This window comes from Sciurus vulgaris, assembly GCF_902686455.1.
Source record: "Sciurus vulgaris genome assembly, chromosome: 5".
NCBI lineage: Eukaryota > Metazoa > Chordata > Mammalia > Rodentia > Sciuridae > Sciurus > Sciurus vulgaris.
The window spans coordinates 161,771,661-161,788,183 of NC_136465.1; the positions used below are offsets into that span (position 1 = coordinate 161,771,661).

Consider the following 16,523-nt stretch of genomic DNA (forward strand, 5'->3'; position numbering starts at 1 on the left):
ATATTAAAGATATTTTAAATTTTTTTGAAATTCCAGTATCTTTCCCCTTTCCTTCCTGAAGAATGGGACTTGTAAAGTAAATATCATCATTTTACAATGTCTAGAAATTTTACATCTCTGGTCATTTATGATTAAAGTTCTAATTTAAAGGAGGCAAAACTGAAGACTTTCAAGGGCACTTAAAAGACTCAGAAGTAGGGCTGGGGTGTAGCTCTGTGGTAGACTGCCTATCATACAAGAGACCCTGAGTTCCATTCCTAGTATTACAAAAAAAACAAAAACAAAAACAAAAAAAACTCTGAAATGAAAAGTATTTATTTTATACACCAAGGTCTCCTCCTCTCCCAAAAGTTAAAACAAACAATTCAAAAACTGCAAATTTTAACCCATGTTTTTCCTCAATAAAACTACTTTATTGGTGATGGTCAGTATTAGTCTATAAATGCTGATCCCCAGAAGAGCTGAGTTATGTATCAGATGACTGGTCCATGGAGAGCTGAATGAAGCTGAACCAAGCAACTACTGGTAAGACTGAAGTCAAATCCTACTTCTTGGGGGATGAATAAACAGCCAACTGATATTTAGCACTGCTGTTCCACCAACTGTAAGGGTCATGGTGGCCCTATATGGGAGGGCATCGGCTACCTCCACCCTTTAGATGCACTGAAATTCTATTATCCTCTTAAAATGGCATTTGTGTCTCTGGAAACTTATTTCAGAATGCTTGCATGAAGGAGTGCCAATGGTCCTCTGGACAATCTGATGAAAATCCAGCAGGTTTTGTAGCAGCCTGGCTCAATTACTGCCCACCAGTCATGACAAAGGAAAGACAAGCAAATTTTAACTAATTTTTATCAAACTCACCAAAACAACAGTTAGGGTCAGGCAGAATTTCAAAGCTTATGTAAACCTCAAAATGCATTTGTCTCAAAGAATGACTGAAGTTTATTGGATTAATTTTCACACCTTTATGGTAGCATTTCTTTGTCCTTGAAGTTCATCTGAACTTCACTTTGAATTGGGAACATAAATTTAACCACTAAAACAACTGCTCTGGAGGCAGCCTTTTAATAATTCTGGGGGTGCCAGAGGCCTGGCCTCGCCCCCATGTCACAGTCTGTCCTTCAGTTTCACTGAACGACTCACATTGCCCATGCCTGGGTGTCCAGGCCGGCCCTTCCCCATGGGGTCCCATCTCAATTTGCCACTCCCACCTGTCAGTCAAGCCCCAGCTCAAAACATTACCTCCACCATTAGGCCTTTCTGTCTGTTCTAAACTGAAATAAATTGATCTCTTCTGTCTGGTCCTGTTGCCCTTTAGTCAGGTTTATTTGCATAATTAAAAATAATTTTTAAAAATCAGTACCTGGGGTTTTTTCTTATGTCATCCAACTGGCCAACCACATGAGAAACATTGGTACGAATCATTTTAAAAGCAATCTCTTCTTCTCCCATGATTTCAAACCTAATTATCAAAATATAGTTGAAGAGTCTAAATATTTAGGTGGATATGAAAAACAAAATTTCAATACAAAAAGCATTTTTTTAAAAACTTTAGTGGATTCAGCATCCACAGAATGACTGAATCTTTCAGTATCCCTAAAGAAAACAATCTTATATAAATTTTAGAAGAACGCTTAAAAGAAAAAATATGGAAAGAATTATGAAAATGTCAGACCTTTATAACTAGTGTTAAACTAAACAAAGAGAAAATGAATGTACTACTCACCTATATTTGTTTTTGTCCTTATATGCTTTGTGGATTTTGTCAGTTACTGGTTTGCAGTTGGTTACTAGACTTTTAGTGACCGGTGGCTGTGAGGAAATACAAATATGTCAGATGTTACATCAGTGAGGAGACGGTGAGCGAGACACTCCCCTGAGGGGCAAAATGTAAGGGGTATCTTATATTCACTGAGGTGAATATTTTCATGCAATATTAAAAAAAATCATGTTAGTATTTTTCAGAAAAAATCATGTTAGTGTTTTTCAGAAAGAAAATTTAACCTATAATTATAACCTATCGAACTATCATCTGGTTATAGTTCTATAATCATATAGAGCTAGTCTATATGATATTCACAAACTAACTTGTAATTTCATAGAAAATTAGAAAATACTTTCTTCATCCTGAGTGGAATCTGTTAATTACATTAATTACATTAATGAAGCCTGTGCCTTGAATGAGTTCACTCAAGTAATGTTAATGCTGCCAGTACAACTAAGACTTAGGTCTTAAACAGTTTCTGCACATGAGCCTCAAGTCTATAATCATTAACAAAGCAGCCTTACTTAATTTTTGGCTCTCAAAGAATATTTGCTGATTCAAAATTTTATGCCAAAAATTTGGCAAACACAAAATAATATTCTGCTAATGAAAGAAGATGTATACATTTCAAAGGAAAATTGAAATTTTTCAATAATCTCTCACTTTGTGATAGTATCACAAGGCACGATGACTGTTTTCTAGCTGCTTATCATCTTTCCTTAGAGAAAAGCACACTTCTACAAGTTCTGTACAAGTACAAGGATTGGTGATGGTTAAAGTCTTACTAGAAGTTTACAAGAGAAAGAAGAAAACTAGCACTGGGAATGTCGGGGATGTGGCTCAGTGGTACTGCACTTGCTTAAGACCCTGGGTTTGATCCCTAGCACCACAAACAAACAAAAACAAAAATAAAACGAGAAACAAACAATGAAGGAAGGAAACACAAATGAAAGGAAGATATAAAAACAGAGGTGGATGGAGAGAATAAAACAGGCTGGGTGGCTACTGAGGGAAGTGAGTGGCCTCTCAGTACACGACTCAATCATCCCAAAGGAACTGACGACCACAGAGGGTGGGGCTAAGGAGCAAGGCTGAGGGGAAGCAGTTCAGGAGACCCACAGCCTTTCCTCTGTCCTCTTCTGTCTTAGCCACACTCAGGGGTGACTACGAGGAAGATAAAGGAAAAGATAGGGCAGCCTGGAGCACCCATGCCTACTTACCCTCTCATAGAGAAAGGGTGCACCCAGATTCCTGATAATAGACAGAAATTTAGTTGTACCTAGACATATAATTTTTTTTCTTTAAACCAGATCACTGATTTCTTTCTGCATGATTCAGAGTCAACTGTACTTGTTTATTGTTTTAAAGGTTGTGTAACTGAGAATGTGCAATCTAATTTCTAAAACCTTGATTTTATTCTCTCCAGAAGCAGGAAAAACACCTACAATGATTACATATATACCTTTTCCATGATTAAGAACATGTTAGCAAACAATTACTAACATTTATAAAACAGTCTATAGAGTTTACAAAACATTTTTTTCCACAAACTTTAAGTACTTTATCCTTCTGGATTATGTCAACCATCTAGAAGAACCATCCAGAAGAAACCCCAAAGCACAAAAATGAGCTGCTACCCTCTTGCCAGCCTGAGTGCAGATCAGCTGTGTTTGGCACCTACCTCAAACCCACACCCCAGAACTGCTCTCATTCTCTACCTGCTGGTCCCTATCTGCTTACCTTACTAGTGTGAATTCCTTTGTGGCTGACATTGAATCTTGCTCTACTGATCTCAACTTCACTGACTTTGTGGTTTTAGGTTTTAGAGTATTTGGAGAATTGGCTTTTAATTAGCACATATCTGCACACTGCCTGAGCTGCATGGGAACCTAACCTACGCGTGCACGATGGTAATACTTGTGCTTGGTCTATGTGCCCTCACAGCTGCTGTTCCGCCTCTCTCATCAGTGGCTGCTTCTCCTCATGGGCAAGCCTCCACTGGGCTCCCTGAAAACATGCATGAGAAGTAACTCCTGACAGGCACACCGGATGCTATAATGAATGGTTTTCCTCTTTAAGGAATAAGATTTTTAACTGATTTTATAACTCTTCTCTACAGTTATTTACAAGTGTCTGGTCTGTAGTCACTAATAATAACATGTGGCTTGAAGATTTGCAAGACAATAAATTTTTTAAAAATAACATTTCAATGTATTTATGAAAGCAAAAGCTATTCATTACAGAAAATACTAGTAGAAGAAAAGGACATTAAAATCTACCTGTAATTTAACCTATTGTCATTTCTGCTACTTTTAGGGGTATGTGTGTTTGTGTTCATGTGTGTGGGGGTGATATTTGGTATTTCATAGTTCAAATCATACTGTGCACATGGTACTAAACATTTTCCCCACCTAATTTTATATTGTAAGCATTTTCTATATATCAGTAAAAATTAACTGTAAACAACTTGTTAATATCTGTATTATACCCTTCCATCAATTCTAAGATGCATATTTTTTTTCTTTTTTTTTTTTTAACTTCTCTGAAGAGTGTCTTACAATCAACAGTCCTCCAATTATTTCAGCCAGGTGGTCTTCCAGTATAGGTGTGTGCAAATCATTTACTGGTCCTACTGGTCAAGATTGAGAAAGTGCCAGCATTGGTCCATCCGACTGCTATTTTCTTGGCTGATGTTTAACCTTTGGATTGTTCTCCCTGACCAACAAACTGCTCGGGACAATGTGCTGCCATCCTTGGTGTCAAGGGCATCTGTTTAAGGAATATAAGCAACTGATCTGAATATCAGCTTATATACTCATGGGGTGGGAGAGATTCCAAAGCAAGATATAAATAATTCTGGATTATATGTGCTACTACTTTATACCAAATACTTAAATAAACAGAGTCTGCCTGCCTCTAGTTCTTGATGTGTGCTACACAGAAAAGGTGTAAATAACACCTGATGTAAGAGTACATATACCCAGGCCACTTACCAAATTGGGATCATAGTATGCTTCCTGAGTTGGGGGAATGTGTTTTAGCTGAGTGACATTAGCAGGTAGTGTTTTTGAGCAATTTATTAACATGTGTTCCAGACCTGTCAAATCCTAAAAAAGCAAAATAAAAATAAAAACTTGTTATACACACTGTAAGTAAAGATTAGGATTTAAAAACCAAAACTCATGTTAAAAAAAAAAAAATCTCTAAAAAATTACTTAAATACTATCTTTAAAGATAGCTTAAATCTGATTCTTAAGCATACAGACACCCTAAATAAGAGCAGAATGAGAATGCAAACACTAATATTTCGTCCTCATCTCAAAGGGGAACATACTGGCCTGCACACACATTTTATAAAAGATGGTCCAGGGTCACAAGAAGGGAGGCCCTGTAACTCTCCATTAGTGAGTTTCCTACTCCTAAGCTACAAGATGCACTAATTGAGGATCCGGGTTGAGATGGAGAGTCATTATGCCTAAAGGCCCTGAATGAACTTACCACAAGAATCATAGAAGGTACCTACTCTCCAGCTCTTCCCCAGATAAGGGGAAGCTAATCCCTATTAAAAACCTACAGAAAGTAAACTCATAAAATATGAACTTCAAATTTGGTTTTAATTCTGGCACCTAAAGCCAACTAGTTATGAAACCCACATTAAATATTAAGGATTACTTTTACTTGAATTAAATCAAAATATATAGCAGAAAAAGAGACTTTCAGAATTACAATTTTCATTTAAAATGTCACAAAGTTTAAACCAAAACAATACAAGACCTGCAAACTTAAAGGAAGGTCATGAATTCTGGTAGCCAGTGTTCGGATTTCTCTGTCAGACAAGACACCAGATTGGTCTGTATCAACTTCATCAAACACTTGAGATATATTCAGTGGTTGAACTGCACTCATGAGATAATAAAAATAAGAGAAGGCAAATTGCATGTCCTCAGAATGACGCACTTTGTGAAACGATGTCTTGTCAAATTCTTCAGGGAACCTGTCCAAATATAACATACAGTGAGCTCTGGATGGTAGAAGTATATATGGAAGCTATCATCTGTGAACATAGGCTTTTTCTATTTATTTATTTAGATAATATCCTTAAAAATATCAGCCATGGAATATTAGAGCTATAAATTTTGCAGAGTGAATGTACAAATTTCAAGTATCCTTAGCTTTGTAACTCAAGTAACTCAAACACAAGTAAGACTTACATATCCTGCAGTTCTTGCATAACGATTCGGTCAATCATGTGAGGCATGTGTGCAGGGACTTTCCGAGATGTGAATCCAAACTTGCTGTTTAAAATTTTATTTACATATCGGAGTGAATCTGCAAACGTATCTTTCAGTTGCCTTCCAGTATGTTTGCTATCAGTAAAGTATGCCAATTGTGTCTTCAATGACTCTTCTTCCTGAAAGAATTCCACATAACTCAGGGTTATACTTAGTGCAAAGTATACTTTCTTAATGAGACAAAGGCACTGAAATTCCCAAAGCTGGCTTGAGAACAACAGTTGTGTCAAAAAGTTCTGTTTATAGGGTATTCTTGAAGGACTTTTCATTGATCATGAGATTTTGAAGTCAATTCATGGAACATTAAGAACATTTATTTACATGTAAATTTGGTAGTACTTTCTTTTTTTTAAATAAAATTTGAAATTTTATTCTAGCCACATTTCAAGAGCTCAATAGCCTCATGTAACTAATGGCTACAGTATTATCAGGCTTAGATATAGGGTATATCTATGGCACGGGTCGAGAATATCTCTTTGGAAAAGACTTCTCAATGGTAGTAAATTTACTTCTTTAGGGGTAATAGATTTCTCCTAAATAAGAGAGACATGGACTGTAGTATAAGGAACATGGAGAACTTAATGAATACAGACGTTACTGGTTGCAAGATGCCACTTCTATAGAGTAACAGTCAAACATGTGGCTTTCAAACAGGCTCTGGACTCCTCCAAACTAGTCTCCCTTGTACAGCTCTGTCACCCAACACCACATCCTCTGCTGAGTCAAAGGGTGATCAGAGTTAGGGTGACTGGAAAACTTTCCAGCTGCAGGGAACAGTGTGTGTCACTACATAGGAAAATGGAAAGAAAACCAAGTTCCAGGTGGCAGTACTTTCAATATCAAGCTATTTTGTGCTGGTGATATCAAAGCAGCAAGTAAATGAGTTTTGAACATAAGAACAAGAAACAATTTTGCTTTCACATATAACAATGTTAACATTATAAAATCAAAACTAATAAGAGGCAGAATAAAATGGGCAAAGAAAATTGGCAAGGAATTCAAAGACATATTACAGAACAAGAAATGTTTTTGCCTCCCAAACCAATTAAAATCAGTAAAGAAACTGACATTACCTGGTATTGGTTAGACTGTGGAGCAACAAGCACTCCAATATGCTGCCTGTTCTAGTGCTAAGTGGTACAACATTTTAGAATATATTTAAAGTTTATAAGCACCTGATACATTAACCTAGTAATTCTACCTACATAAATAAAATTTACTCGTGTGTAAGATACATATATACAAGTATATTCATTGCAAAGCTATTTGTAATTGTGAAACATTGGAAATAATTTGTAGTCATTTAAACGAAAAATGGCAGTGACAGGCATAGTCCGCCCACATACTATTCAATCGGAAGTCAAATCCAGGGAACTGTATTTACACTGTAATTTTGCTGCTGCAAAACAGAGACAATATAACTTGTATGTGTGCATACCTACAGAAAAATACTTGAAGGATACCCATCAAAATATGAAGAATGGCTGTCTCAAGGGCAGAGACTGAGGAACATGCACCTTCCCCCTTTTTTAATGGTATATTTTTGCACTGTTTGCAATTTTTATCACGAGTCTACTTTAATTTTTTTATTTTTTAAAAGGAAAGAGGGAAAAGTGTGAAAAATAAACACAGGTAAGAACTTGGCAGTCCTTCACTCAATGATCGTAAGTGCCTAGCACAAAAGAAGACACTTTCTGAAAACACAGAGAATGAGACATAGTTCCCCTTCACCCGATTTCTTCTCCCAGTTCAGCAGGTACTAGTGGCTCTGCTTCTTCCCCATACAGTCTGGATCATGTGACTCTTCGTGGTCTGTCAACTCCTGGTTTGGGGCACTTCCTCCTGAATGCTGTCCCCCATACCGGCAGCAGAGCCAAGGAGCTCCTGTTTAGTCTCCTCTCCAGATCTAAACCAAGACACTTATCTCATTGCTACAACCATCTGCTCACAAATCTGTCATTCCTACTGCTCTCAAGTTGCTACATAGGTTGCAACTATGCACTGGTCATCTTGTATTCCCCAGCAGTGGGCACTGGGATGGCACCTGGGAGATGAACAAAGGACTCTACAACTGGAGGCCACGGCACAGGGAAGAGCGCTCCAACTTTTAGTTTTGGCTCACACTGACTTTCTGCTGTGATATTGGAAAAGCTAAGGAACTTACCTGAAACTCAGGTTTTTCTTTCGGTAAAGCTGGAAAAACATCAGCTCTGCCATGCTAAGTAAAGACAAGATGCCACTCTGTTCTACTTCCTCAGGGTACGTCCCTTGCTAAACTCCTTACTCATACTATGGCTGTTTCCAAAACTGTAAGATGGCGGTAACAATAATAAATGCCCTTATATGGCAGTTTTATAAGCACAGCTTCTGGGAAAATTAAAAGAAATCATGTAAGAAAAACACTGAGCTTAGTGGCTGGCACAGGGAAGTGTTGAATAAATGTAGTTATTATATTATCAATGTTATTATATTATATTATTATTATATTATATTACAAGGTTATTTATTCTTCCTGAGAGAGACAAAGAATAATGCAGAATCTAACTTACATCAAGAAGATCTTGGAAATACTTTTTTTTTTCCCAAGGCAAAAAGCCCAGGTAAGTTCCTGTGAAATGCTGTAGCTTTCTTCCAGGTATAACCTCATGAGCATCTAGGAGATCTTTAGCATCTTCCTCCATTTTGTTTTTCTCATTGTCTTTTCCTATGATTTTCTTTTCTTTTGTTACACGGGTTTCCGGTGGAATAATGAGAGATGAAAGCTTTCCTTTAGATACACTTCCACTTACATTTTGGGTCTGGTTTTCCAATTTAAATCCTACTTTGGTCTCCAAGAGCAGGGGTGGATTCTGATCCTGGGAGTTCACTTTTACTAACCCTGATGGAAGAGCTGACATGTGTAATCTTTGAGGGCCTCCTAAGATGCTTAGGCTTTTGTGAGCCCGTTCTTCCGGTGGGGCCTCCAAACTGTCATTTATTTCATCTGTTATAGTAGCTTGATTTTTTACTTTATCATCCTGTAAGTTCATCAGAAATGATCTCAGCAAGGCTAACCTGGACAAATTGTATCCTTTCAAAGTGATGTCTCCTTGTTCCAGTTGCAAGTCCAAGTTGCTAAGACTCAACTGGGCCTCTTTTGGAAGGAGTGAAATATTTACCAGGGGAACTTTCACCTCCTCTTGGAATCTTCCTGTTGTGTTAACATCATGTCTCCTGACCTTTGGGAAGCGTTTTTCTTCAGGAATATCCTCAAAAAGGATTTCTGCCTCTGGAAGAAGTGTTATGGGGCTATCCAAATTTTCATAAGACTTCTGGGTTGTAGCATTCACTTTGGGTCCCTCCCTTGTGTCCACCTCTACTGTTAGCTGGATTTTGAACTCTTCATCATTTGCGTTTTGAAATGTGATGTTAAAATGTATCGTGGTTGCATTCATTCCACTGTGCATTATGAGATGAATGGTTTTCCATTTATTGGCAATAGAAGCGTGTCGAATTATGGGGTTATCACTATAGGCACCTTCAACTCCTCTTTTGGCTATTTCTGCAAAGCTGAAATAAGGCAGGCGTTCACCTTTTGGAATAACATAGTGAGTCTGGTTTGGAAGAAGAGTTACTTTATATAATTCATGAAAATGATCTAGAGGAAAAAGCACAAACAAGGTTTTTTTTTAAAAAAAAAAGTAGGCATTTTTTTTCTCCTTTTCCTTTAATTCTTTGGGTTTGAGCTTCTACTTTCTAAGAGTGATCAGAAATTCTAATGTAATAGCTACTGGTATACAGCTCATGTTACTGAGACAATCACAGTAATTTACATAGAATGTTGACTTTAGCTCATCTTAGAGATGTAGCTCAGTTCTTATTCTTAACAATAAATTCCAAATGCCAATTTTCATCTCTGTTTGTCTACTTGAAGAAAAAAAAAGATTTCTGACAAAATGACTTCCATTCATAAGCTATTACCCATATTCAAATCACCCTTATTTAATGAATTATTTCCTGCTCTTTTTGTTTCCAAATTAAGCATTCAGCATGGTAAAAGAATGTAAAAGGTAAAAGAAAAGATAATCTTAAATGTCAGCTGTTTTCTAAAGATCTGTGTCTTTCTCTTAGATTTAGCTTATAATTAATTTGGATGCAAGGATGGAAAGGGAAATAGAGATCAGTTACTAAAAATAATAACCACCCCAAAGCCCCTATACTCGTCCATGATTCACACTCTTAGTATGTTTTTAATGGCAATAAATGTACCTTGCCCACAGTCGCCAGCATCAAACCCACAAGACAAGACGTTGCAGGCTTGGTCGCAGAACTTATCAGCGAGCCAGGAATTTGCACATCCTTGATTACAGTAAGAGACACTGTTTATTCCTCCACCGAACTGCCAGGGCTGTCCAACGCCAATGCTCCCAGTGCCCCCGCCTCCTGCAGCATAGCGACTTCCTCCACTGTTACCTGTAGAGGGAGGGAGGGAGGAAGATAGAATCTTGCTAGGCTTACAATTTTGAAAGAAGATATTTCTTACTAGTATTTGCGACACTGATGCATGAATTGTGGTCAGAAAAATTTCACCACATTCTTGAATAGATTTCATATTGTTGCAGGAAACAGACTGGTTGAGAAGCAGCATGCAGCACTCAGAGAGGAGAACTGCAAACTTTATGTCAGCGAGCCCAGAGGAAAACAAACCTCCAAATTCTGAGCCCTGATCCACAGTTTCTCACAACATTTATAGATTATTTGGCGTCAACTTAGACCATCCTATCATTGGGGCTTTTTTCCTCTTTTAAATAAATTCCTAATCTACACTTAAGGCCTTGTGCTAGGTCTCTAACATCACAGCCATCTGTTACATTTCAAGAGGGAGTAGTCAGACTCCTAAGATCAGCTATTCACAATCAAAAAGATAGGGACCCATGGTTAATTATTAGGCTTCCTGGAGAAAGGCTGAGAGAAGGGAGGGGAACTGACCCCAAGCATTGGTTTCTTATCATAATATTTTTATAATTTCATTTCACAACCAGGTCTGGTTTTGCCATCACAATGTATCTAAAAAAAATACAACTGAACAGAGAGCATCACTTGACAGTGCTACAGGACTCTGTCTGTGTGTGGTGATAATTATGGAGGGGCAGGAGAGCAGGAAGAGATTATTTCAAAAGCCATGCCCATCAAAACTGCACAAAAACATGTCTGAACATGAGTAATGACCTCTTCTACTGAATGCTAATTTTCTACTAGGGGTGGAGGCTCTGGTCAGCACACACCTACTTCATAAATTTTTGTTCTCTCCCTATATAGTTGCTTATGTTTTTTAAAAGTATGCCTATAATTAAAATCAGAGCTGAAATCAATGAAATTGAAACAAAAGAAACTATTAAAAAAATTGACATAACAAAAAGTTGGTTCTTTGAGAAAGTAAACAAAATAGATAAACCCTTAGCCACACTAACAAAGAGAAGGAGAGAGAAGACTCAAATTACTAAAATACATGATGCAAAAGGAAATATCACAACAGACACCACTGAGATACAAAACATAATGAGAAGCTACTTTGAAAATCTGTATTCCAACAAAATAGAAAGTACCGAAGACATTGACAAATTTCTAGAGACATATGCTCCTCCCAAACTGAACCAGGAGGACATACACGATTTAAACAGATCAATATCAAGCAATGAAATAGAAGAAGCCGTTAAAAATCTACCATCCAAGAAAAGCCCAGGACCAGACGGATTCTCAGCCGAGTTCTACAAGACCTTCAAAGAAGAACTCATTCCAATACTTCTCAAAGTATTCCAGGAAATAGAAAAGGAGGGTACCCTACCGAACTCATTCTATGAAGCTAATATCACCCTCATACCCAAACCAGGAAAAGACACATCAAGGAAAGAAAATTTTAGACCAATATCCTTGATGAATATAGATGCTAAGATCCTTAACAAAATATTGGCAATCTGTATCCAAAAACATATTAAGAAAATTGTGCACCACAATCAAGTGGGGTTCATTCCTGGAATGCAAGGATGGTTTAACATCCATAAATCAATAAACGTAATCCATCATGTCAATAGACTTAAGGATAAGAATCATATGGTTATTTCAATTGACGCAGAAAAAGCATTTGACAATATACAACACCCCTTCATGCTGAAAACACTAGAAAAAATAGGGATAGTAGGAACATACCTGAACATTGTAAAGGCTATTTATGCTAAGCCCATGGCCAACATCATTCTTAATGGAGAAAAACTGAAACCATTCCCTTTAAAAACAGGAACAAGTCAGGGATGTCCTCTTTCACCACTTCTATTCAACATTGTCCTCAAAACTCTAGCCAGAGCAATTAGGCAGACTAAAGAAATTAAAGGGATACGAATAGGAAAAGAGGAACTTACGCTGTCACTATTTGCAGATGACATGATTCTATATTTAGAGGATCCAAAAACCTCCTCCAGAAAACTTCTAGACCTCATCAATGAATTCAGCAAAATAGCAGGCTATAAAATCAACACGCACAAATCTATGGCATTTTTATACGCAAGCGATGAAACAGCTGAAAGGGAAATGAGGAAAATAACTCCATTTGCAATAGCCTCAAAAAAAATAAAATACTTGGGTATCAATCTAACCAAAGAGGTAAAAGATCTCTACAATGAAAACTACAAAACACTGAAGAAAGAAATTAAGGAAGACCTTAGAAGATGGAAAGATCTCCCATGTTCTTGGATAGGAAGAATTAATATTGTCAAAATGGTCATACTACCAAAAGTGCTCTACAGATTCAATGCAATTCCAATTAAAATCCCAATGACGTACCTTACAGAAATAGAGCAAGCAATCATGAAATTCATCTGGAAGAATAAGAAACCCAGAATAGCTAAAGCAATCCTTAGCAGGAAGAATGAAACAGGGGGTATTTCAATACCAGAACTTCAACTATACTAGAAAGCAATAGTAACAAAAAGAGCATGGTATTGGCACCAAAATAGACAGGTAGATCAATGGTACAGAATAGAGGACACGGTCACAAACCCAAATAAATACAATTTTCTCATACTAGATAAAGGGGCCAAAAATATGCAATGGAGAAAAGATAGTCTCTTCAACAAATGGTGCTGGGAAAACTGGAAATCCATATGCAACAGAATGAAACTAAACCCCTATCTATCACCCTGCACAAAACTCAACTCATAATGGATCAAGGACCCTGAAATCAGACCAGAGACCCTGCATCTTATAGAAGAAAAAGTAGGTCCAAATCTTCACCTTGTTGGCTTAGGATCAGACTTCCTTACCAGGACTCCCATAGCACAAGAAATAAAAGCAAGAATCAATAACTAGGATAGATTCAAACTAAATAGCTTTCTCTCAGTAAAGGAAACTATCAGCAATGCGAAGAGAGAGCCTACAGAGTGGGAGAATATCTTTGCCAATCATACTTCAGATAGAGCACTAGTTTCCAGAATCTATAAAGAACTCAAAAAACTCTACACCAAGAATACAAATAACCCAATCAACAAATGGGCTAAGGAAATGAACAGACACTTCACAGAAGATGTACAAGTAATTAACAGATATATGAAAAAATGTTCAACATCTTTAGTAATAAGAGAAATGCAAATCAAAACTACACTAAGATTCCATCTCACCCCAATTAGAATGGGGATTATCAAGAACACAAGCAACAAAAGGTATTGGCGAGGATGTGGGGAAAAAGGTACACTCATACATTGCTGGTGGGACTGCAAATTACTGCAGCCACTCTGGAAAGCAGTGTGGAGATTTCTTAGAAAACTTGGAATGGACCTACCATTTGACCCAGCTATCCCACTCCTCGGCCTATACCCAAAGGACTTAAAATCAGCACACTACAGAGATACAGCCACATCAATGTTCATAGCGGCTCAATTCACAATAGCCAGACTATGGAACCAACCTAGATGCCCTTCAATTGATGAATGGATAAAGAAACTGTGGTATATATATACAATGGAATATTACTCAGCTATAAAGAATAATAAAATTATGGCATTTGCAGGCAAATGGATGAAAATGGAGAATATCATGTTAAGTGAGATAAGTCAATCTCAAAAATCCAAAAGAGGAATGATCTCACTGATAAGCGGATGATAACTCTTAATGGGGGGTGGGAGTGGGACAAGAATGGAGGAAGGAGGGACTGTGTAGAGGGAAAAGAGAGGTGGGAGGTGTGGGGGGGAAGGAAAAAATAATGGAATGAATCAAACACCATTACTCTATGTAAATTTATGAATATGCAAATGGTATGCTGTTACTCCATGTACAAACAGAAACAACATGTACCCCATTTGTTTACAATAAAAATAAATTTTAAAAAATTAAAAAAAAATAAAAGTATGCCTGACTGAAGCACAACTTGAAGCTTTGTTTTCTCAAATTGTCAACAAATTTCCAAATGTGTTCCCTCCATAAGGAACACGGGGATGAGAGCATCTGTACACAAACACACTTTTCCTTAGGTAATCAAGAAATTCCAGTAGATAATGAGTAATGCTCTGTAAATGTAACACTTTATCATAAGGTAGTAAGTAAATTTAAAAAACTGCTATTATCAACAAGTCCAAATATGAGTACATGAGAAGGGGAAGAAGCTGTATTTCTTCAATTATTCCAGACATGTTGCAATCTGCTAGTGAAAGCTCCTAGCCATGAGTCCGTATAAGGCCACTTAGAGTGATTTCTCTTAGGTTTACACATAGTATTCTAGGTTTTCATATTTTAAGTAATAAGGAAAGGTATTTTCAAATGCAAGGCCAACATGGGAAAATGTCCTCAATAATGGATAACAGGAATAAGCTGGGTCACATGAGAATAATGATCACTACTATGATCACACGGAGTCCATGGATCACCACCAGCCATGGTGGCACATGCCCATAATCCCAGTGACTCAAGGAGGCTGAGGCAGGAGGATCCCAAGTTCAAAGCCAGCCTCAGCAACTCAGTGAATCACTAAACAACTTAGCAAGACCCTGCTTCAAAATTAAAAAAATAAAAAGGGATAGGGATATGGCTCAGTGGCTAAGTGCCTCTGGGTTCAAACTCTGATACCAAATGTCTATGAAACACTGACTACTTCAAATACATGCTTTAATTAAGTCTACAGCATATCTTCAATTGTGATTAGAATGAAAAAAAAAAAAAACACCTTTTTTTTTTTTTCATTTTTGTAAACATGAAAAAAATAACATTTTAACACATCCTTACCAGAACAATCACCGCCATCCCAGTCACAGGCTGAATTATTACAGGCCTTATCACAATAGCCATCTTTAATCCAGGAACCTGGGCAGCCCTCGGCACAGTTTGGCACAGGCCATGTCAAATAAACCTATGACAAAACCATATAGAAAATAAGTGATCTATGACACTTTTTACATTTGAATTAAAATTGTTTTTAAAGAAACCTGTCTCTCTCAAAAGGCTGACGTTTTCTAAGACCTGATTGTCCACGTTTGAGTTCAGCTGGCCTACGCCCATCCTGCTGTGGTGACAGTGCTAAGCACGTTCACTCTTTCCATTACTCAACAAAAGCAGACGAGGACTCTACACATAGATTAGCTTCTCACAGCATGCTGCTATAATCTGCTTTGAAATAAAATAGCATCACATCAGACTTAAATATGAGTACAAAAGCATGTCACAACAGGTGGGAAGTATGCCAGGCGTCACATGTTTCTGTGACAGCCATCGGTAACTCCCGAGTGTACTCATGGATGATCTAGTCTCAATGATGAGAGAAGGAACAGATGGCCTCTCAGTATCCTTTACCCACATGTGTAAGGTCCTGTGACAAATTAACCACCATAGCACTTTGAGCTCCCAAAATGAGTGTTAAGGTATATGGTTACTTTTAAAATTAAAACCATTTAAAAATATATACTCCCCTTTTAAAGTTTTTGCACCTTTGTACATTCCATCTATTTGGGATGTCTTTCTTCACCTAAACTAATGCTTACTTATTCTTCAAAATACATGTCACTTCAGATGGGAGCCATCCCCCATTCCATCTGATTTAAACCTCCTGGACGCATGTTCCTCAGCACAGGCACACCCGTCAGCATCAAAAGCCCTGCACACAGTCACTGATTTTGTGTTTGTCCTCATTAATATACAAACTCAACTTTGCACCCCTACAATTTAATGCAGGGGAGGCATGGGGGCAGGGACACAGGAGAAGTAGCAGGAGGGGAGGCATAAACACTGACCAAGTAACTTTCTGCTATTAGCATTTACAGTTTCAGAGTGTTATGGTTTGGAAATTAGGGATCCCCAAAAGCTCATGTGTGAGACAATGCAATAAAGTTTAGAGGTGAAATGATTGGATTGCAATAGTTGAAACCTAATCAGTGGATGAAGTCACTGATATGGATTAACTGGGTGGTGACTCTACAGCAGCAGGCAGTGGCTGGAGGAGGTGGTTC

General features: G+C 37.6%; 1 protein-coding gene across 3 annotated transcripts in view; it reads right to left on the reverse strand.

The window, feature by feature from the left end:
* The window catches only part of GNPTAB (N-acetylglucosamine-1-phosphate transferase subunits alpha and beta), an 83,025-nt gene that overhangs the window by 9,225 nt on the left and 57,277 nt on the right, over nucleotides 1-16,523 (reverse strand). For 2 of the 3 annotated variants that reach the window (XM_079141358.1, XM_079141360.1), the window contains 8 exons: nucleotides 15,307-15,430; nucleotides 10,309-10,512; nucleotides 8,610-9,697; nucleotides 5,980-6,179; nucleotides 5,543-5,762; nucleotides 4,762-4,875; nucleotides 1,730-1,815; nucleotides 1,367-1,465 (listed from right to left, as the gene is read on the reverse strand). In XM_079141358.1, coding sequence (XP_078997484.1) covers nucleotides 1,367-1,465; nucleotides 1,730-1,815; nucleotides 4,762-4,875; nucleotides 5,543-5,762; nucleotides 5,980-6,179; nucleotides 8,610-9,697; nucleotides 10,309-10,512; nucleotides 15,307-15,430 — 2,135 coding nt within the window. Of the gene's footprint in view, nucleotides 1-1,366; nucleotides 1,466-1,729; nucleotides 3,409-4,705; nucleotides 4,876-5,542; nucleotides 5,763-5,979; nucleotides 6,180-8,609; nucleotides 9,698-10,308; nucleotides 10,513-15,306; nucleotides 15,431-16,523 lie in introns of those variants that run through there. The other variant, XM_079141359.1, reaches the window with a different exon arrangement.